This window comes from Syngnathoides biaculeatus, chromosome 4 (genome assembly GCF_019802595.1).
Source record: "Syngnathoides biaculeatus isolate LvHL_M chromosome 4, ASM1980259v1, whole genome shotgun sequence".
NCBI classification, from domain to species: Eukaryota; Metazoa; Chordata; class Actinopteri; order Syngnathiformes; family Syngnathidae; genus Syngnathoides; species Syngnathoides biaculeatus.
This window is the reverse complement of record NC_084643.1, coordinates 6,892,848-6,913,851: the sequence shown is the minus strand read 5'-3', so window position 1 is coordinate 6,913,851 and position 21,004 is coordinate 6,892,848. Positions and strand designations below refer to the sequence as shown.

The 21,004-nt window shown below is 42.3% G+C and overlaps 2 protein-coding genes across 4 annotated transcripts in view; one reads left to right on the top strand and one right to left on the bottom strand.

The window, feature by feature from the left end:
• nipbla (NIPBL cohesin loading factor a) overlaps positions 1-11,807 on the top strand; it is a 38,922-nt gene extending 27,115 nt beyond the window's left edge. For all 3 annotated transcript variants that reach the window (XM_061816347.1, XM_061816345.1, XM_061816346.1), the window contains exons 36-48: positions 15-155; positions 984-1,077; positions 1,175-1,329; positions 2,658-2,748; positions 3,833-4,006; positions 4,092-4,282; positions 4,369-4,476; positions 5,246-5,446; positions 5,530-5,676; positions 6,723-7,090; positions 7,167-7,341; positions 9,059-9,256; positions 10,521-11,807. In XM_061816347.1, coding sequence (XP_061672331.1) covers positions 15-155; positions 984-1,077; positions 1,175-1,329; positions 2,658-2,748; positions 3,833-4,006; positions 4,092-4,282; positions 4,369-4,476; positions 5,246-5,446; positions 5,530-5,676; positions 6,723-7,090; positions 7,167-7,341; positions 9,059-9,256; positions 10,521-10,883 — 2,406 coding nt within the window. In that variant the 3' untranslated portion in view covers positions 10,884-11,807. The remainder of the gene's footprint in view (positions 1-14; positions 156-983; positions 1,078-1,174; positions 1,330-2,657; positions 2,749-3,832; positions 4,007-4,091; positions 4,283-4,368; positions 4,477-5,245; positions 5,447-5,529; positions 5,677-6,722; positions 7,091-7,166; positions 7,342-9,058; positions 9,257-10,520) is intronic.
• Positions 11,808-11,957: 150 nt separating this feature from the next.
• On the bottom strand, positions 11,958-20,980 carry LOC133498967 (uncharacterized). Its single transcript, XM_061816350.1, has 6 exons — positions 20,681-20,980; positions 20,359-20,486; positions 19,934-20,046; positions 17,764-17,919; positions 17,038-17,244; positions 11,958-15,266 (listed from the first exon to the last, which is right to left on the bottom strand). Exons 1-6 carry the CDS (start codon positions 20,879-20,881, stop codon positions 14,275-14,277), a joined length of 1,797 nt encoding a protein of 598 aa, XP_061672334.1. The 5' UTR covers positions 20,882-20,980; the 3' UTR covers positions 11,958-14,274.
• Between the last annotated feature and the right edge of the window lie 24 nt (positions 20,981-21,004).

Here is a 21,004-nt window from a genome sequence, read left to right as displayed (position 1 = left end):
TTTTGTTGTCGCAGACTGCCAACGACTTCATGGTCATCTGTAACGTGGCCAAAATGTTGGAGCTGGTGGTGCCTCTGATGGAGCACCCCGGCGAAACGTTCCTCGCCACCATAGAAGAGGACCTCATGAAGCTCATCATCAAATATGGCATGACGGTACATTAACTCTACAATAATGTATAATAAAACCAAATAGTTAACATTAAAATGTCACAACACACCACCAAACGGAAAATGTCTCAAAACGCACTTTTTTCCAAGTTCATTAAAACATTCAAGAAATTTGTCTCTGGTAGTTGAAGCCACTCTCGTACTAAATAGAAAAAAGCTTTCCATCCATTTTCTATATCGCTCATCCTCATTAGGGTCACCAGTGAGCTGGAGCCTATTGTAGTTGACTTTGGGGTGTGGTCACTTTTCAATCGCAGGACGCATATAGTCAGACAAGCACTCACACTCACTCACATTCATACTTAAGGACACTCTAGAGACTTAAGTGAAAGTAACAGGTATTTTTTTTGGAATGTGTGTGTGGGGGGGTGCAGTACCCAGAAAAAAAAAAAAAAAGCAGACACAGGCTGAGCATTCAAACTCAATGCAGAAACATCTTTAGTTGAAGACAAAGTTATTAGTCTGTTATATGAATAGCAACAGGTTGATAACTGTGTAAATTGCACTTTCTGCTATCTACAAGTGTATAAATGGCGTGAAGGTGAGTCTTTCGAAAGCATTTCGACCACCGTGATGTCGATGAAGCGGTATATAAGTACACGCCATTCACCCTACCAGCCTTGAATTGTGCCTAGCACTATATTTTGCTGCTTTGATAAATGAATGAATGTACGTTATTGGCGTAAATAAATGATTTTCATACCCATGAAGTAAAATTGGATAATGGTGGCACAGTGTTTGGGATTCACGTCTCTGATTCTCTATGAAATGTTTAATAGAGCGAATGGAATGATATGTTCCACTTTTCTATAGGTGGTTCAACACTGTGTCAGCTGTCTGGGTGCTGTTGTCAACAAAGTGACACACAACTACAAGTTTGTCTGGGCCTGCTTCAACAGATTCTATAGTAAGATACACTTTTATTATTTTTTTGTGTGTCTTATACTTTCACTTTACTGAACTACCTACCTCACCGTTGGTTCTTTTCTCCTTTTACCTTACAGGTGCACTTAATAAGCTGAAGATCCAGCATCAAGAGGATCCGAACAGCACAACATTGGTAGCAAACAAGCCTATCCTGCTGCGATCGCTGTTCACCGTAGGCGCCCTGGGTCGACACTTTGATTTTGACTTAGAGGAGTTCAAGGGCCCTACCAAGGTAATATACTGGTTTTTAATCATTTTGTTTTTAAATCAATTGATTGATTGATTGGTGTATTGCAATTGACAAAGTTCTTGTGACACAAACCTTGTTTGCCCCATAAAAAGACGATGCATATTTTTCCTCAACTTAAAAGTTGCCAGGGGCCTTAATTAATAAGTCGTCTGTGATATGGTTTTGCCAAAATACCCCAAGGATCAAGCATGATAGGAAGAGCATGATTACCCATCACCTGATGAGTGGCGCCGTGTGGGATGATGAAAGGATACTTTAAGTGCCCACTAATTGAGTCAGTATTTGCACACAGGAAGTCTTTTAATTTTTTTTTTAAATTCACAATGTTGACACCATAGGTTTGTTATGCACTCATGCCTTTTATGTGATGGTTCAGCTTCTGTAAGTTGACCCATTCAGTTTAAGTGCAATAATACTAAATTATACACAATTATGTTTGGATATGCCAAGCTTTTTAATAATATACGAAACAAAATGTACCGTAATTCCTTGCCCACAGAGTCCACCTGCTTATCAGCCTCACACAGTACATTTGTAAAGAAAATACCACTTGGTACATACATAGGGCGCAGCCGTGTAAAAGCCGCAAGTGCCCACATTGAAACCGAAATTGAAACACGAGATGTTTGCAAAGACAGTACACAGAGTTTAACGCTAGTGCCGCTGCGCTAACACTAGCGACGCCATGCTAACGGGGACGGTTAAAAAAAAAAACACACTGGTTAAAATCACTGAGACACGGCAGTAACACGCTAGTGCAGGGCTAACAGGGTCGGACCGGTAAAAGTCACTTCCTCTGCACATATATTCGGTCTCACTCTTACCTTTTCCGCTCGAGTGCCCCCTTGCGGACATTAGAAAAAAATGCACAAATTAGCCGCATCACCGTATAAACCACATGGTTGAAAGCGTGTGAAAAAAGTGAAAGTGTGAAATTACGGCATATTGTCAAATGAAGACCTCCAAAAATTGCTGCCAACCTGCGATCAGAAACGGTTCCTGTGTTCCACGCCTAAATTTTTTAGGGTGTACCCTAATATCTTTCTCCCACCTCAAAAATCGTTACACAGGTCCATGATAAAAATGGCGCTACCACACGGACTGTCGAATCTTTATAGAAAGCTTTAATAGGTGCACTGACTTCATATTTTTTCGTTTATTTTCGCCTCCATCAGGTGTAATGGCCATGTCGCAATGTTTGTCCGTCTCGTGTAGTAGTAGATTTTGTCGCTTGGCTGCCTTTGTTTCACCATCTTGACACGTGATACATGGCAAACTTGTGAAAACATATCTTTTTATGTGGTGTGCAGATCATTATTAAGGAGAAGGTTCTGGAGCTTCTACTATACTTCACCAAGCATGAGGATGAGGTAGTTAAGACCAAAGCTATTATCGGCTTAGGTAAGTGCAAAATTCTGTAAATATGAGCTTGTTTATGGGGGTTTAGGATGAAAGTTTTGAGGTTACAAACGGCAAGCAGGCATTCTCTTTTGCCACAATACTTTTTTTCATATGATTGTTTTCCATTCATGGCTTACAACTGTTTTTAATGCAAATATCTACAGTAATTATTATGTGACTTCTGCGTTAGCGTGGGTTAGTAATAGACTGCACATCTTTCCAGACTTGTGTACAAATTTGAGTTATGTTGACACCGTACAAACAGAACTTTGTTGTAAATTTAGGACCATAGTATATGCAGGTGCAACTTAGAGTATCATGGAAAACTTCATTTATTTCAGTGGCTCAATTCTAAAAATGGAACTCATGTAGATTCACTAGGCAAATTGCCGTATTTTTCACCTTCAATGAATGGCCTATTTCAAGACTTTTTTCATATGTAAGGCACACCACATTATAAGGTGCATAGAATAGACTCTACAGTAGAGGCTGGGGTTACGTAATGCATCCTTTAGATGGAGCTGCACTAAAGGCTCAATATTGATAAATTTTTAAGGTGCACCGGATTATAAGGCGCACCGTCTGCTTTTGAGAAAATTAAAGGCTTTTAGGTGCGCCTTATAGTGCGGAAAATACAGTAATGGAAATGTATTTGTATTGCGCATTTCATGCACAAGGTAACTCATTGTGCTTTGCGTGATTAAAACCATTTAAACACAAAGAAATATAACATTTAAAACAGAGAGAGAAAAAATACAATATTGTGAAATATTTCATTTTTTTACAATTGCAATCATTCTAGCGGACAGCTAATAAAAGTACCAACTTCACAATCTTGAAATATTATATTACGTACAAAAAACTTTTTTTTTTTTTTTAAAATTGAGTTGGGATTTTCCTTGTATTCCCCGGGTTTCTGAATTTGTTTGATAATAGGTTCACTTTTTTAATTCAATATCATTCAAGTGTGTCAATTTTGTTTCATTGTTCTAGTTCAGTACTCAGTGTATGAGATGTGTTTGAGGCCCCCTGAATCTGGTGTATTCTCAAAATGTGTCAACATGTCATTGGTTGGATGCTTTAGGCTTCCTTGTCATCATGCATCCCAGCCAAATGTTTGTGCCCGAAGTGAAGTCCTTATACAACGGCATCCTGGCTGACAGTGCCTCGTCCATCAATCTCAAAATCCAGATCCTCAAAAACCTCCAGACGTACCTCCAGGAGGAGGACACGAGGATGCAGGAAGCAGATAGAGAATGTACATTTCACAACCCTCTGAAACGCATCGTGCGGTACATTAATATTGTATTGTCTCATCGGGGGGGAAAATGCTTTCTTTGCAGGGAAGAAGCTTTCCAAACAGGAGGATCTGAAGGAAATGGGTGACATCTCTTCGGGGATGAGCAGTTCCATTATGCAGCTTTACCTGAAGCAGGTCTTGGAGGCTTTCTTCCATACGCAGTCCAGCGTACGGCACTTTGCGCTCAACGTCATAGCACTGACGCTGAATCAGGGCCTCATTCATCCGGTGCAGGTAATGTGCTTATTACCGTTCCACTCATTCTCACACTGATATTTAAAGAGTTAATTAAAGAACACTTCATCCAATTTGTGCATCAGTGCGTGCCGTACCTGATTGCCATGGGAACCGACCCGGAGCCCAGCATGAGGAACAAAGCCGATCAGCAACTGGTGGAAATCGACAAAAAGTACACGGGATTCATCCATGTGAGTCAGTGTTCCAGTCATCCCTGTTTATTCGGGGTTTGCGATTCGCCCGTTTGCCTTTATTTCTGTGGAACCCATCTCCACGTATTTGCTCAAAAGCTCAGCTATTCTCACGTTTTTTTGTGCTCTGTCTGAATACCAAAGACCTGTCAAAATAGGAAATTAGTACACTAACTGCCAAAGGACGTAAGTGGAAGTGATGTATCTCGACTGGGAGGAGCTAAGCTTGTTTTTAAGTGGAAGTCACAGCAAGTCTTAGCCTGATTTACTTGTTTACGCGCTTTATTCAGAAGTAACTTTCTTTCGGCTTGTCCCTTCCGGGGTCGCCAGAGCGTGTCATCTCAGATGAACGCACATATATGTTTGGCACAATTTTTACGCCGGATGCCCTTCCTGACGCAACCCTTCTCAGGGAGTGGAGGCCCCAGTGCCCCTTACTCTATTCAGAAGTAGAATCTGTAGTCCCTTTATTTTTAACGGTAACGGTAAAAGTTGAGTTGTGGTATATTTAGTGTTTAAACTATTAATATGGTCAATTATAGATAGACATGGTGTGGGTGTGTGTGAAGTACTTGGATTTTCAGTGCAGGTTTTTGCTTCTTTTCTGCAGTTTTCTCTTATTCCATGAGTTTTATTGCGCCGCAATCGATGTTGCCACACAACTGCCTCTGCAGCAGATGTGGCATTTGTGAAGCTGACATTTATAGCGAGCCCTCTTCTGTCTAATTAATTGATTACTTTTCATTTCTCCTGAATGTATCCTGTACAGATGAAGGCGGTGGCTGGGATGAAGATGTCGTTCCACCTGCAGCAGTCCATCGAGATGTCTCGGAAGACAATCATACGAGGCTACAGGCAGGACGAGACTCACTCGGCACTGTGCTCGCATCTCTTCTCCATGATCCGCACCAATCGGCAACAGCGGAGAGCCTTCCTCATCTCACTGCTGAAGCTCTTCGATGACAGCGCTGTGAGTCTCGGCAGCTTGCAAGCTTAAACCTAAACACCGTCCGCTTTTGTTAACATCGGCCAATCCTCATTTTCATCACGCAGAAGACAGAGGTTAACATGTTGCTGTTCATAGCGGACAACCTAGCCTGCTTCCCATACCAGAGCCAGGAGGAGCCACTCTTCATCATGCACCACATAGACATCTGCCTGTCGGTTTCTGGCAGCAACCTTCTTCAAACCTTTACGGAGGTAGGTATGCAAGCGAGCCCTAACGCCTTGTGCATTTGCTCAGGATTTTCTCCAAACACAAATTGAAGTTGCGAATCCTTCAACTCCTCCGAAGTTGGCAGGTGATGCAAAGTTGAAGCTGTGCACAAGACGCACGAGCGTTGTCACTTAGCTGTTTTTCCAGAAATCAGTGGCCATGTAGCAACCGCGTAGTGGGCAAGTACTTGAATATGGATTGGCGAAACTACATCACAACAACAGCGATTTGAAATCCACCCGTTTTGCAAGTGCTATGGTGTTCAAAAGCTGTTTTGTTCAGTCCACAAATTTCATAGATGTCAAACGTAAGTCTGGCCACAGATCCAGGTTGACCTGTTATGCATAAAGCAGTGGAAATTTTGGCGTTTTGCTGGCATGAGACCCATTAATTAAGGGTAAATTTGCCCCACTGCATTTTTAATGTTTTTAAAAAAAAATTGATTTATTGAATAGATAAAAGACCCATCTCAAAAGAACAAAAGAACCCAAATAAGAGCAGCAGATGTTTAATTATTGTCATTTTTATCCATTTAATCATTTTCATTTGATTTTGAAATTTTAAAAACGAGTCAACTTAAGGTGCTCCATGTTTGGCCGTTAAAAAAAGTATTGAATACAAAAATATATTTTTTTAAATATAAAATTAAAACCAAACACAAAATAATGTCAGCAAAAAAGATTCTGTCCAAATGTTTTTTTTTTCCAATTTGAGCCATTGGGGTAAAAGGATAAGTAGTCTTTGATCTTTTCGTTTTACTACACGCGTTCAAATTCGCTTTTATCCATATGACAGGAATGTTAAAATATTACTTGAAACGTTGCCATTACAGCCAATAAACGTTTTCAATCACACTTTGAGTCTGTATCGACTTAATTTGCGTTACATTAGATCCAATGGTAAATGTTATGAAATTCGAACGACTTGATAGTCAACCAGCATCACAGAAGGGACTGTGGCCCTCCACTTGATGAACACGACTGGCAATACACTGATTTTTTTTTCGTCATGTGTTCTTTCCTCTGTCCAGCTCTTGTTGAAAGAGCCAAGGCGGAAGGAGAAGCCGGTGAAAGAGGAGTGGAAGAGCACATCAGATGGGGAGGACGACGAGATACGGATGAACTGCGACTCACCCAGGAGCGATGGGGGGCACAACAGTGAGGACGACGACGACGTCGTACGGCGGCACGCAAAGCCCAGAAAACCAGGAGCTGACTCTGAAAGCACCAATTCGGAATCAGACTTGGACGATTTGAACGTGGACGATACGGATAGGGTCATGAGGCGTCTCCCGGACAATCCCGCTAGCCTCTTGGACTTTGCTAACTCTGTTCAAGGCATCCTGTTGCTGCTGGTGCTAAAACAGCATCTGAAGAACCAGTACGGATTCTCTGATGGGTATGCACTATAAAACCTTTACAGGTTTTGATATTACCCATGCACTGTTTGTAACCTTGCGTTGCTCTCCTCACAGCAAAATCCAAAAGTACTCGCCAACCGAGTCAGCCAAGGTGTATGACAAAGCAGTGAACCGAAAAGTCCACGTTTACTTCCACCCGCGACAAACCCTCGACTTCATCTCCAACAACATGGCGTGTGCCTCGCTGACGGAAGATGTCAAGAGGCGTATTGTCAAACAGTACCTCGATGTAAGTGACGACGGCAATAAATAATATTAAGTTATATTTAGACGGACCGAAACTTCGGACACCAAAATTCTCTGTCGAAAATTTTCTAAAAGTGAAATTTCGGTTCTGGGTCCAAAGTAGCGTTTACACCATCAGGATTTTTGAGGTCGATCGGCGACTTTAAAAAAAAAAACGATAACTGATCACCGATCTGATCACAAGATGGAGCAGTGAGTCTATTTAAATGACCTGTTCATTTACTGTATATACTTGTGTAATTCTTCTTTTCCTTTCGGATTGTCTTGTTAGGGGTCGCCACAGCGTGTCATCTTTTTCCATCTAAGCTTATCTCGTGCATCCTCGTCTCTTAACACCCCCGGCCGTCATGTCCTCCCTCACAACATCCATCAGTATTTCCTTTGGTCTTCCTCTCGCTCCATCCTCAGCACCCTTCGAGCAACATAGTCAGTGTCTCGCCTCTGAACATGTCCAAACCATCGAAGTCTGCTCTCTCGGATCTTGTCTCCAAAACATCCAACTTTGGCTGTCCCTCCCTCTAATGAGCTCATTTCTAATCCTATCCAACCTGCTCACTCCGACCGAGAACCTCAGCATCTTCATTTCTGCTACCTCCAGTTCTGCTTCCAGTTGTTTCTTCAGAGCCACCGTCTCTAATCCGTACATCGTCATCACCTCTAAAAAAAAAAAAAGAATAAAAACAAATAGTTACAATAAATGTATCTTTGTTCAACTAATAATGCCACAATGAGGCATAGTGACAGACAGAACACATTGATTCTCTTCGATTATATAGATCGACTAGATGATATTTTTGTGACATTCTTGTTTGTTTCGTGAGAAATTTCAATTGTAAATTACAAGTATGTTCCTTGGCTCCAAAAAGCTTGGAATTTGCTGCTCTGGCCAGATCATGTGTTCAACAGACCGGCAACATGTTTACAAAAGTGTGTGAACATACCTTAAGCTAACCTGATGTGAAATCCACTCCTGTCCTGATCACTGGTGACCACCAAAAGACGTTCCCCTCCCCATTTTTCTTCTTATCATACAGTTCAGTCGCATTTGAGTTGACCGGATGAAGCCCACTTATCTTAAAAAAGGGGATGCAGTGGTATCGGAATACAAGATTTTATCGCAGTAGTCTGACATAGTGCAATCGTGAAAGCAGATTTGTCTTGTATTACTTGCATTACATGTTTTATCTCTGCCGTATTATCCCTCTTTTTTGGTGACAACTTTAATGGCTATCAGATATTTACAGTTCAATGTCAAAAGATGGGAAAAAAAACTATAGATAGTGTTAGGGTTAGTACTATACTTAGTATAGTACTATAGTTAATACTATATAAAAATAAACTGGTTTTTGGATTCAGATCTACTGTGCAAGATGGCGGCGCAGAGTAAATGTCTTTCTCTGAGCCAATCGAGGACCTCTCTGATCAAATCGACGAACTATGACATCAAAACCGATCAGTAAAACAATCCCAATTATCGGCCGATCTGATCGGGCCATCGAAACAACACTTCCAAAACGGGATGATTCACGCACGCAAACAAACATGGGCAACATGCGGTTGTGTGCACTGTTGTAGACAAACAGGATGTCGACATTGAACAGTTGCCCAACCTCCCGGATTGAAACCAGACCATGTCCACTCAAATCAGAGAATTGTTCAAGTTTTGACTGAAATGCTTTTGATGTTTGTCCTGGATCTAGTTCAAGGTGCTAATGGAACATCTGGACCCTGACGAGGAGGACGAGGAGGGGGAAGCGTCAGCAAGCGCCAACATTCGAAACAAAGCCATAAATGCCCTTCTCGGAAGCTCGGGCCCCTTGTCGGGACCCAGTCCGCGCAATCAGGCGGGACCGGAGACAGACGACGACTACAGCGATGGCGACGACCGTACCCCTGGGGTAAGATTGAAGGAGTAGTACTTCTTCGCAGTTTCGCGGAATCCTTAACTCTCCAAAATCACTCCTTTCAGGAATTTAAATAAATCAATCAATACAAAAATGTTTCTCAACAAACGCTGCATTGTTAAAGTTACTTTTACAGCTTATCCTGTCTCGAGCCAAGATCAACACAACACTTCCCCTAAATCAAGTTCAATCGCTAAATTAATTTATCGATCCGGTCACGCAGTGCCCCCGATAACAGAAAAGGCTTTACTAGTTAACCAAAGCTACCACTGGCTATGGTAATCGTAGTTTCCGGCCTATAAGCTGCAATTTTTTCAGACACTTTCAACCCTGCGGTTTTTGTAGTGATGCGGCGAATATGTTAATTTTTTTTATAACGGCCGCAAGGGGGCACTCGAGCGCAAAAGGTAAGAGTGAGACCGGTGGAATATATGTGCCGAGGAAGTGACTTTGACCGGCCCGGCCCTGTTAGCTCTGCGCTAGCGTGTTACTGCTGTGTCTCAGTGATCTTTACCAGTATGTTTTTGTTTAACCAACCTTGTTAGCACCAGCGTTAGCGCGGCGGTGCTAGCGTTAAACCCCGTGTACCGTCTTTCTTTGTAAATATCTCGTGTTTCAATGTCGGTTTCATGCTAAACCACAAATAAGCGGTGTTAGATTTTAAAATAAATCCATGTCTCAACAGCGGGAAGCAAATCAGAAGTAGTGCAAAAGAGGAATTGAGTCAATTGTTGGCATTTTAGAAGTAAATTGGAAAAATGTGTATGACTGATTCAATAGTGGCGGGATGGTGGCTCACAGTTCTGAGGTCCCGGGTTCAATCCCGGACCCGCCTCTGTGGAGTTTGCATGTTCTCCTTGTGCTTGCGTGGGTTTCCTCCGGGTACTCCGGTTTCCTCCCACATCCCAAAAACATGCACTATTAATTGGACGCTCTAAATTGCCCCCAGGTGATTGTGAGTGCGACTGTTTGTCACGATTGGCCGGCAACCAGTTCAGGGTCTACCTGGGCTGCTGCCCATAGACAGCACTCCCCGCGACCCTTGTGAGAATAAGCGGCTAAGAAAATGGATGGATTGATGATTCAATAGTGTGAGGGAGGGGGAATTTTTGGGTGTGACAGGCTGTTTCAACGGTGAAGTTTATTTGGATGCAACAGTACATTTCAATCGGAATTTTAAGGGAAATGGAGCTAAATCCCTCCCACCATCATGAATGATGCTTAATTTCACCACCTTTGTCCTCTTTCCCCCTTGTAGTCCTCTCGGAAGTCGAGGCGAATGGGCGACCTGTCAGATCCCGGCCGAATGAGCGAGACGGTGGAGGTGATGGACGTGATCGCCCTGTGCTGCCCCAAGTACAAGGACCGGCCGCAGATCGCCCGCGTGGTCCACAAGACCCCCAGCGGCTACGCCATCCACTGGATGGCCGGGTCCTACTCGGGGCCCTGGGCCGAAGCCAAAAAGCGCGACGGCCGCAAACTGGTGCCTTGGGTGGACACTATCAAGGAGTCGGACGTCATTTACAAAAAGATTGCCTTGACCAGCAACCACAAACTGAGCAACAAAGTAGTGCAGACTTTACGCTCGCTGTACGCAGCGCGGGAAGGAGGAGCGAGCTAATGGCACCTGTTGCTTTTTTTTTTGTTTGTTTTGTTTCTCAAATTCTTCCTTCTACACGCTCCCCCCGCTGCCTCCATCCACACAGCCAAACTTCACTGGATTCTCACCCTTCCTCTTCCTCATTTTTGTATGAAAAACACGACACTACATACTTTTACATGAGTTATTCTTTTAAAAATATATATTATTGTTATTATTATTATTATTATATGAGAAGGGACTGCTCATGTCTGTGTGTATGTGTACACGTACGGAGAGGATATAGGATCCAGAAGGCATTGAAAGGAAATAATAGGCTCCAGTTTCTTACCCTCTTTTACCAGGAGAGACCCGCAAGGGGGGAAATGTTTGGTCAACATTGTCGTGGGAGCTCCTTCGCTGTTGTGCAGCCGATTCTAGTCGCCCGTTTCTACTCCCACTGTATCATAGTTTAACACAAACGGAAAAACTAAAAAAATGTTTATATATCTGAAGACAGAAAACTGTAAAAAAAAAAAAGAAAAAAAAACAAGAAAAAAAAGGAATAAAACCTTAAGTGAATGTTGAAAATTAGTCTTTTTGATGTTCTTATTAAAGTGTTTTTTGGAGTTTATTATATTACTAGCACCTAATGGTTTTTTTCCCCCCCTCTTCTAGCTTTTAGATATTTTAAAGAAAAAGACAACAAAAAAAGAGAGAAAAAATATTTTTTTATTTTTGTTCACTTTTATTTGTCAATGCTGTACAATGGCAGAGTCCTCTGGATATAATTTATTCTATTTCGAACTACGCATGCAGTATATATGTGGCCTAATGCAGGAGAATATTTTGTAAATGTAGATTTTTGTTGTATTAGGTCACCTTAGTCATAAAAAGAAAAGGGGATTCATAACCTTTCTTGGGGTGCAACAAATACTGCAATAAATTTTCTACTTCTCTTTGTCACTTGTCTCAAAGTGTCAACGTGATCTTTCCATTTTTTCCCAAACTAGTGTATCAAATATAGAAATTGTAATTGAATTGTACAGTACACAGCATATCCTCAATGTTAAGATAAGAGTTCACAGCTCTCATGCCAGTGAATTTCAACAATGCATCATTTTTCACAGTAACTTTGTACTTTGAGCCCATGAAAATGAAAATCACTGGAAAAATAGTTTGCACAACAGTAACTGAGTCCTTTTTTTTTAGCTACAGTGCCAGATACTCTGAAGGGCTGCCCGTCAAGACACTAATTCAGGATTACATTTCAGACTAACTGAAATGCTCACACACTACTGTTTTTTTTTGTGTGTGTGTGTGTATATAAAATAAATGAAACTAACAATTGGAAGGTGCTCCACTGATTTCATTTATTGCGGGGGTTTCTGGAATGTAACCAATGCAATAAATGATTTGCTTCCAAACACTTTTTTTTAACATACACATTGATAACACATTAACTGATTAAAGTCTTTACTTGTGAATATTAAACCCCCCAAAAAAAATCACTATTCTTGACCATATACGCACCTTAATTGCAGATGCGGTGTAGGTCGCTTTAAAGTCCGTAATCAGGCCAACGCTTCTGCCAGTCCAAAGATATGTGACGAGACTCCGACTGCGTGCTTGCTGGGAAATATATCTTCAAAAATCACCTCAAGGGAAATTTGCAGATAGTGCTGCACTTAATTCACACAAGTTTTATGATGTGAAAAATTATTTAATTGAAAAATTGGATCCATAACTAAGTGCATCTTTGACAAGGTCTTGTATTTTTATTTATCTTTTTTTTTTTTTTTACATTATTAAATTTGAATATCCCTTTTTTTTTCTTTTGTGATTTAACATTGTTGACTTTTTCATTTATCATTCAAGTCTAGGTGAGGTATGCAGTCATGTCCCAGCCTTCTTGTTCAAGGTTGATGCAGCTGTCCGTGCTGGTCTTACATCAACACGTGCACAGGTGAAGCTTGCAGGTGGAATGCATCATACAGAAAAGAGGTATCAATTTCAACTGAAAGGTCAAGTGTCATCCCTATAAACATTCTAAAATAGATATAACATTATTCACTTGAGTGTCTATACGAAAAAATAAATATGAGCAGAGAGCGCGTCATCCATGCGCAAAGTTGCGGAAGTGTCATTCGACGACATCCAAGTGGTCGCCATATTGGGTGCATCTCCTGTCCACGACGTCACCCCGGACACGTCATTGAAAACACGTGGTGGACCCTACAATGGGAGACGAACACGCCTGTTCTGACGCGGAAGCTGTTTACCAAGAAGACACAACCGAGTGAAGTTACCGGGGCAATATTGCCCTATCGTTTTGAGCCATGTTTATATGATCAGATCACGGCCAAACCGCCTCCCTGTCTGATCCGTTTCCGCGGCGGAGATGAGCCATTGCGGTCCGGCGTTGCGACGGGCCACCCCGGCCGACATGCCTTGTATTTTTAGCCTTGTCGGCTAGGGTGGCTTGTTTTCGGTGCCGAGGTGGCTTATTATGGCGCCAAGCCGGGCCACTTTACGGCGTTGTTCATAGCCGCCGCCGTCCACTATTAACAACACCGCCGAGCCAGGGCGCTTTACGGCGTTGTCGTTGCACGTGGCTGAGTGCGCCATTGTCTGCAGTGTTGTTCAGTGCCGCCGCCGTCCGCGAGCCTGACGCGCAGCCTTCGCCGAAGCCGTGGCCGATGGACGCGGCACCTCGGCCGGGGTGGCTCATTTTCGGCGCTGAGGTGGCTTATCACGGAGCCGAGCCAGGCTGCTTTATGATGTCGTCGCATGCGGCTGAGCGCGCCATTGCCGGGAGCGTTGTTCATAGCCGCTGCCGACGCGGCAGCCCGATGCCGTCCGACGTGGACATTGACACATTTAGCACGCCTGTCATACATACACGGATCTTTTGTTACACTATGAGAGGCGAATTACGTTGTCTGCCCCAAACTATTATTTTTTTTAGTAGCTGTACACAATCCCACAAGCCCACAATCCATTTTTCACGACAAAACGGGTCTCTTGCAAACTTATGAAGGGTAAATCCATCCTCCCGAGTGTTCAAGCACTGTCCAGCAATGCAACGAGCCGGCATTTTTGCTAACACAAAGGCACGATGAGCTACCTTCCCGGAGGTAAAACTAATAGAAACAAACGAGTCCACTTGAGGGCGGTCCCGCCCTGTACGTCACTTCCTGCTTCTTGTCGAAAACAAATCCCTCGAGAGGATTTTCGCGACGGGAGTTATAAAAAGCCATATACATCAAAATCATGTTTTGTGGTGAAAAAACACATTGGTCCATGTCGGCTGGTGTTTTTTCATTAATAACATACTAAAAATCACGCATTTCATGACAGTGGCACTTTAATGACAAGAAAGTTTGAAAGCAAAGTCAGATTAATACATACCCTGTCATTTTGCGGCAAGTCATTAAAGCAACTTAGGATGTAAATTTGAAAGAGCACAGCATATTGTCATAATATTGTCAAACTGAGACACAAGGTTAATTCTCATAGTTGTACTTAGAATCTTGAAATTTTTAACACGGTCGATGGCTCTCTCCACATGAATCTTCACCCGAGCTCGCCTCCTCCCCGTCTCGATTTCCTTCGGGCTGAGCCGTAACTTCCCACTTGTAAAAGCCGGAACGGCCAGAGACGCGCCGCGAGCGGCGAGATCGTCGGCGATCGAAAAACCCCGGTCTGCCAAAACAAGATCCCCGGGTTCTAACAGTTGCAGGAATCCAGACCGCTGAGCGATGACCTTGTCTGAAACTCTTCCTCCGAAGGCTTTTGAGACAAACATGACAGCCCCAACTGGTGACATGGCAATCAAAACTTTCACAGTGTTGTGACTCTTTGAGTTAGACCAAGTCAATCCTTGAACGGTGACATTTCCAGGTCTGTCTATGAACACCTCACAACAGTCAATTATTACCCTGCAATGTTTATAGGTATCCTTAATTATTTTTGGCACATTCATGATCATTTCCCCCTTTTCTGCCCAGCGCACCAAAAATGCCAACTTATTTGCTAATCCAGGAAGTGATTCGCTAACCATTTCAGTCACAGTTTGTCTTGACAAATTAAACCGATAAGCCAGGTCTTGATCCGCCAAATTAAGCCTGAGTTTCATCAGTACCATCAAGAGCACACTTGCAGGAGTAAGCGTCGTAGACACGGGTAGGATGTTCGCACACAAGTTCACCAACCACAGGAAAGTTAAATGGTTGGGAACTCCGGTGAAAAACGCCGTCCTCGCATCCTGGTTTCCTTCACGAAGAAAATTGTCACCGAATTTGCACGATCTAAGTTGACGTCGGCACTCTTTCAGGTCATCTTGTAGTTTGGTCAGATCGCGGAGCAACTTCCTCTTCTCACCCTGCAGCTGTGTGATGACACTTAGGCAAGGGTCATGAATGCCTGAGAGTAACAGAAAAATATGGAATCACTTTTTTTGTTTATCGTAAGGGAATTAAATTTCATGTAATTAGCACAGTGGTACCTTGGTTTTCGAACGTCTAGGTCTTCGTACAAATTGGTTTTCGAACGAAAATTTAGAGATTTTTTTTGCCTTGGTTTTCGAACGAAAATTGGTATTCGAACACCCCGACCAGCTGACCCCCGACGATTTGTTATTGCGCCTAACGTGCGCGACGGTGCGCTTGCAACCAGTTGACTCACACACTCCTCTGCTCGCGGACATTTCCCAGTACGGTCGTGACTTATTTTCTTCCAATTGAGCAATATTGAGTGGCACGGTGGAGCAGCTGGTAAAGCGTTGGCCTCACAGTTCTTAGGTCCCAGGTTCAATCCCGAACCCGCCTCTGTGGAGTTTGCATGTTCTCTCCGTGCCTGCGTGAGTTTTCTCCGGGCATTCCGGCTTCCTCCCACATCCCCAAAACATGCAACATTAATTCAACACTCTAAATTGCCCCTAGGTGTGATTGTGAGTGCGACTGTTTGTCTCCATGTGCCCTGCGATTGGCTGGCAACCAGTTCAGGGTGTACCCTGCCTCCTGCCCGTTGACAGCTGGGATAGGGTCCAGCATTCCCCGTGACCCTTGTGAGGATAAGCGGCTATGAAAATGGATGGATGGATGAGCAATATTGACCCCCGATCATGGTTCCAAAGAAGGCAAGTGGAAGTGCTGATGCTGAAAAAAAGGAAAGTGGTGCGTAAAACTGTCGACTTCAAGAAGGATTTGACAGCCGAGCACGAATCTGGTGTGCCTGTTTCTGAGTCATCGAAGAAGTATGGCATGGCGAAAACGACGACCAGCACAATTCTGAAACACAAGGATGCCCTCAAAGCAAGTGATGTTGCTAAAGGAGCAACCGTGTTGACCAAGCAGAGGCCGCAGATCTCGGAGGAAGTCGAAAAAGTTGCTTCTTGTTTTCGTGAACGAGCAGCAGTTAGCTGGGGATGGGAAGGGAGGAGATGTCGTCTGATGAGGCTGAAGGCAGGAAGGATGTCTCAAGTGACGATATTAAAGCTATCTGCACTAAATGGAACGACATCCAGAATTTTGTAGGACTCTATCACCCTAACAAAGCAGAATGTTGCAGAGCACTGCAAAATTTTAATGATGTTGTTATGAACAACTTCAGGAAGTTGCTCAAAAGACGGCAGAAACAGTCTACATTAGATTCTTTCTTTGTTAAAAAGAGGCGAGTCACCCCCACCGAAGACATTTGAAACTGTCGTTTTGCATTGCTTTTTTCTTTTGTTCTATTAACCCTACTAATGCATACTCTACAAGGCTAAAGCATGCATTTTAAGCAAAAAATAAATATATTTCTGAAATGATTTAATTATATAAAGTATTCAAACTATACGTGTATTTCTATTATGCAGGTTATTATCAAGAAAAGCTAAAAAAAAAAAAATTCGCTTAAAAAATATATTTTTTAGGCTTGGAACACATTATTTCATTTTCCATTCATTGTAATGGGAAAACGTTCTTTGGTTTTTGAACATTTTGATTTTCAACCAGCCTTCTGGAACGGATCGTGTTCGAGAACCGAGGCACCACTCTATATTTATAAAAGATTGATTCTAAATACAGTGATTTTGTGGTTGTTTGCCTTTAACAAATGGGATTTCTGTTTAAAATGGTGTTTGGACTAGCAGCAGGTTGGTATTCTTCTTCATCATTGTCCCCAAGTTCCCCATCTTCTTGATCAATCTTACCGGTGCTGTTCGATAGTGTCAGGAGAATTGATGCAGCGTTGCTTGTTCCTTGCTGGATTGTTGCTGTCCTGCGCTTGTCATCTTCCCGACGTTGTACCCGCTGATACTTTTTCTTTGAATCGTCAAGAGTTAACCCGGCTGAAGTTTTATATCCCATGTTAACATGTGGGACATAATCATGATCATTTGGATCATTGCTAGCAGATCCTGTGAATGTAAGAAATGATAAAAATTTTACATAATTTCTGCATAATACTGGTGGGCGTGTATACGCAGGGGTAGACCTAATCATGTTGTCTAGATTATTCGTCTTCATGCTTGGCGCATTTCCCATTTTTTTTTCCTCAGTGCGTGAAATTGAATGTATGTCATTTGTGGGAGACTCTGAAGCGCTCGGCATAGGCCTTTGGTTCTCTCCAGGTACATTTTGACTATTGCTAATTGCGTGAGAATATAAAATGAAAATGTGTCATTCATGTTATTTTACAGATTAAGTGAAAGCTTCTTCTCATGTTGGAGCTGTGCAGTTTTACCTTGAAGCAGGTGCTAAACTGAATGGACCCAGTCCATGTACAGAGGAGAAAAATAAATGGATTATGCCACCAAGCTTGAAGAAGGTAAATGGAATTGTGATAAGGGATGCATTCCACCAGCACGTCAGTAAAAGTGTCAGCCGTGTAGGTTGTTTCATTCAGTTTTGAGATCCTGTCTAGTATGTAAAGGTACCGTGTGCTTCTTGTCGCCTTTTTTGCTTCCGTCTTTCAACAACCCGCTGATGTCTTGAAGTTGCAGTCTCCGCTGAGACGGTGAGTTTAGTATGACCAAGCTTCAACGTAGGCGCCCCGTCTGGGTGTTCAGGTGGGAACAGTGGAGCAGGCTGACCTACCAAAGAAAAAGTATATAAATATATATATATAAAATTGTATATATAGAATAGGCTTATATTCCAGATTCAGGCCTTGACTTCATTACGTCACAAGTATATCTATTTACTTTGTCACATTTGCCATTTTACATTTTAAGGTACCGGTACCTAAAATATCACCCTGGTAGGTAGTCCAACAGGGCGTATGACAGAAATACTAGCCTTAAGCCTAAATACCTAATTTGTCATTTTGACATTAGCTGAGTATACCAAACAAATGTCAAAATAACAACAACAACAAAAAAAAAAAGGTATTTTTTTGGGCTGGCTCGGACAGTTTTGGTCGGACTATTTACGCAAAGTAACCTGCACGGTGCATTTCACCAAAAGTCCATTGTTCTCAGTTCAACAAAACGTGATTATTATGTGGGTAGGTGCTACGTGCATACTCGTGTTGTTTTTAATATATATACGGTATATTTCCTTCTTCAAAATAATTTGACGTTTACAGACAGTACACAGACAGCAAACGCACAACACACATTCATACGTTTGTATCCTAAGCTGTAGATGACAAGCCTGTCACTGGCGCCCGAGTTGGATGTACATGTACATGTCGACCTATCAAACGCCGTTAGTCTTGTGATATAAAACACAGCAAACAACACATACATGTAAAAATAGCGGTAGGAAGATATGGTCAAAGCGCAATACTCGGCTTAAACTTACCACTTATGAAGTGATCGCCGCGCATGCGACTTGAATCTGCACGCGAGATATTACTGAGCCACTTCGCTTGCCGTTTGCTCGACGTTTCTTCTGTTTGGGGTCCTTGGTGCGTAATTATTTTCGGAAATCGGAAAAACCGTCTTTTCCCTTCTTTGCTGAACTTGTTATAGCGGCCAAAAACACAACACGTGTGCGCCATCGTCTCAGAAGTCAAAAAGCGTCTTATGTCATCTCATGTAACCAGCGAAATGAGACCTCCCAATATGGCGGCCAGAAGAATTCAAAACGGATGTGACGTCACCCAATAGGTGAAACTTTAAGCCGGATCCTTTCGCAAAAGGGTTTGTGCAGCCGACTACTGCACACGATATTAGCATTGTACTAAAATGCAAAGACTTTCATTCATAAAAAAATGAAAATCACATGTACAATCTTTAGAAATCAATGATCACACTCGCTGACTACTGTTGTGTTTCTTTGGCTTTCTGCCTACCGGAACTTCTCCACCGATCACGTGATCATAAAATGACGTCACGTTGGCATCTATAAGTATGAGTAATATATAATGTAGACTATCGCACCCCCTCCGTACAGGGCACTTAACCACGCCTCCTGAAGTCACGTGACCCCACTGTTGCTAACCTCAGAAAAACATGAGACAAAATGGCGTGGCAGGAAGAAAAGTCGAGAGCGAAATTGTCCGATTTACCAGCTGATTTTTCACTCGCGTTCTTACCGAATAGTGAAATATCGTTGACGAGCAGACAGCAGGGCTTCAAGTATTTCAGCGAGGGGTATTTCAATGGTATTTCCATGCATATGCAATTGCCCCTATACTGCAAGAGATGTAACTGCGCAAGAAGCCAGTACTTCAGATAATTTCTGTTTGGAAGAGAATGATGGACAATTGTGTCTCAAAACTAATCACAAGTATTACTATCAAGTACAGGGACAGCTGCTCACATCTGGAGCTGAATTTTGTGATTTTGTGGTCTACACAAGAACGGACCTATTTGTTCAGCGAATATACCCAAACGTTGACTTCATGAGGAATATGTTGAATGTCCTGAGTCAATTTTATGTCCAACATGTGCAGTCTCATATCATAAGACATTAAAGTGACCCATGAATTTCTTGTTAGGGTTGATTACATTTGTGTCACATAGGATGTTTATGTACTTCCCTATATGGATCATAAACTTCGTTTTGTTTTAACTTGAATAAAGTACCATGTGGAAATAACATAAAATGCTGAGGGGTCTACAGTATCATAGGTAATCATAAACGGGTGTAAATTCTTACAATTTGAATGCGTCTGACTCGCAGTAGAAAGTGTTGAGGTAGACGTGTCGTCGTCGGTGCCAATATCTTCACTCAGGGTGCTTTCCTCAGGCTGACTACTTACAGATGATTTCCTGTGAATGATTAAATAATAACTGAGTTTTATACATAAAGAAACTGTTGTCCAGCACTGTTATGCTTCCAGAAATAAAAATTCAGTATGTGATGCGCAATGTTTTGAACAGTTCTACTTTAATCATGTCAATTATATATAAGGGGAGTGCTTCCTTGATTTTGTACATTAAAAGTGGATTTGTGAGAACGGCATTGTGACCTTTAACCCAGAGAACTGGCACATTATGCAATACAAATATAGGCAGAGTTCAAAACACTTTGTTGTCTTTTCCATTGTCCAATTTACAGTTATTGTCCATATAAAACCATACCGCTCAGTTGCAAAGTTCAAACATCTTCTTTTTGATGGTGGCTTCCTGGTTGATTGAGTCCGACAAAGGGGATCCGCAGGAAAGGGGTCAGGAAATTCCTTGGATGGTTGTGACTGGTTTACGAAGTGCTAAAAAAGTGAAGAAAAAAACGTGTTTCAAATCAACGATATATTATAGATTCTAAATACAATAAATTCTTAACTGAGACAGAAGCCACGCTTCTGATTTCTCGCAATCATTCACACGTAGCTATGTTACGCAAGCGAAGAACTGCTAATTCATTTACACGAGACATGTATTGAAAATCAAAAATAGGGCTTACCTTCGTGCAAACATATCTGTTCCGGTTGATTTTAGATGGATTCAGTTGATCATGCGGTCTTCCGCAAAGTTTGATCCATCGAAGACATTTTTCGTACTGTCTCTTCGGTTTTGGAAAGGGTACAAATTGAACTCCACCAACCAGCCTTTCAGGATACCTGTCGTCACTATTACAAAGGCCGTGACTACACCTTTTAACCATATCGATTGTTAAGGATCCGTAAGACGCGATAAAACGCACACAAAAGCTCGACTGAACCACGCGGCTTTGGCCTTTGATTGTCCGAGGTTATGGCGGACGACAACAAGGGGCGTGGTTTAGGCA

Excerpts from the sequence above, each read along its gene's own strand:
- LOC133498967 (XM_061816350.1), bottom strand. The coding sequence starts at position 20,881 with ATGGTTAAAAGGTGTAGTCACGGCCTTTGTAATAGTGACGACAGGTAT. Across the intron at positions 17,920-19,933 it reads GAGTCAGACGCATTCAAATT|GTCAGCCTGCTCCACTGTTC; the intron begins GTAAGAATTTAC and ends TTTCTTTGGTAG. Across the intron at positions 15,267-17,037 it reads GACACTATCGAACAGCACCG|GCATTCATGACCCTTGCCTA; the intron begins GTAAGATTGATC and ends TGTTACTCTCAG.